At 49.3% G+C, this 645-nt stretch overlaps 1 protein-coding gene across 1 annotated transcript in view; it reads left to right on the top strand.

Annotated features, from left to right (window-relative positions):
• The first annotated feature begins 217 nt into the window (after positions 1 to 217).
• Positions 218 to 645, top strand: part of LIN52 (lin-52 DREAM MuvB core complex component) — a 6,941-nt gene continuing 6,513 nt past the window's right edge. The window contains exon 1 of the mRNA XM_018575689.1: positions 218 to 303. Within this exon, the coding sequence (XP_018431191.1) occupies positions 282 to 303 (22 nt within the window). The 5' untranslated portion in view covers positions 218 to 281. The remainder of the gene's footprint in view (positions 304 to 645) is intronic.

Genomic DNA, 645 nt, shown 5'->3' with positions numbered 1-645 from the left:
GGGAGCGCGGACACGGCCCCCTCGATCATTCCTGTAATTGGTCAAGAAAAGGAACCGAGCTCCGAGCTGTCAAGGACTGACCTTGTGACCACTCCCAGAGGAGGCGGAGACTCGCCGTCAAAGTCAAAGGTCAATTCCGGGTCACGTGCACTTTGTCCCACATTTTTTGTCATGCTCAGCGACACCGAAGTTCCGCCCACTCCGTTCTCACTTCCGGGTGTGGTAAAATGTCTGCTGGATAGACCACGTGACTCATCTCACGTGACCCGCTGCTTCAAATAATGGCGGCGGCAGCAGCAGAAGGTGAGTAAAGTGCAAAGAGACAAGGCCTGACTGAGCGAGAGTGACGTCACTATAGATGGAGCTCCCCGTCCTCTGCGTGATAATGTTATTATAGGTGGACTATTGTCTTCTGTCTTTGATATGTGTATTGTGGGTGGTGTGGTGCTGGGTCAACTTTGGAGCTGGAAGACACAATATAAACTCTGATCATCCATTACATTGTGACCCCTGAGAGGTGAAATTTAATATTATTGATCTGGTTACAATGACACCTGGAAGTGGGGGGGATATATTACAATGACACCTGGAAGTGGGGAGATATATTACAATGACACCTGGAAGTGGGGGGGATATATTACAATG

Source organism: Nanorana parkeri, unplaced genomic scaffold, assembly GCF_000935625.1.
Source record: "Nanorana parkeri isolate BGI_ZX_2015 unplaced genomic scaffold, ASM93562v1 scaffold4406, whole genome shotgun sequence".
Lineage (NCBI taxonomy): Eukaryota > Metazoa > Chordata > Amphibia > Anura > Dicroglossidae > Nanorana > Nanorana parkeri.
The sequence above is the reverse complement of the archived record's forward strand: the minus strand, read 5'-3'. Positions and strand labels throughout refer to the sequence as shown.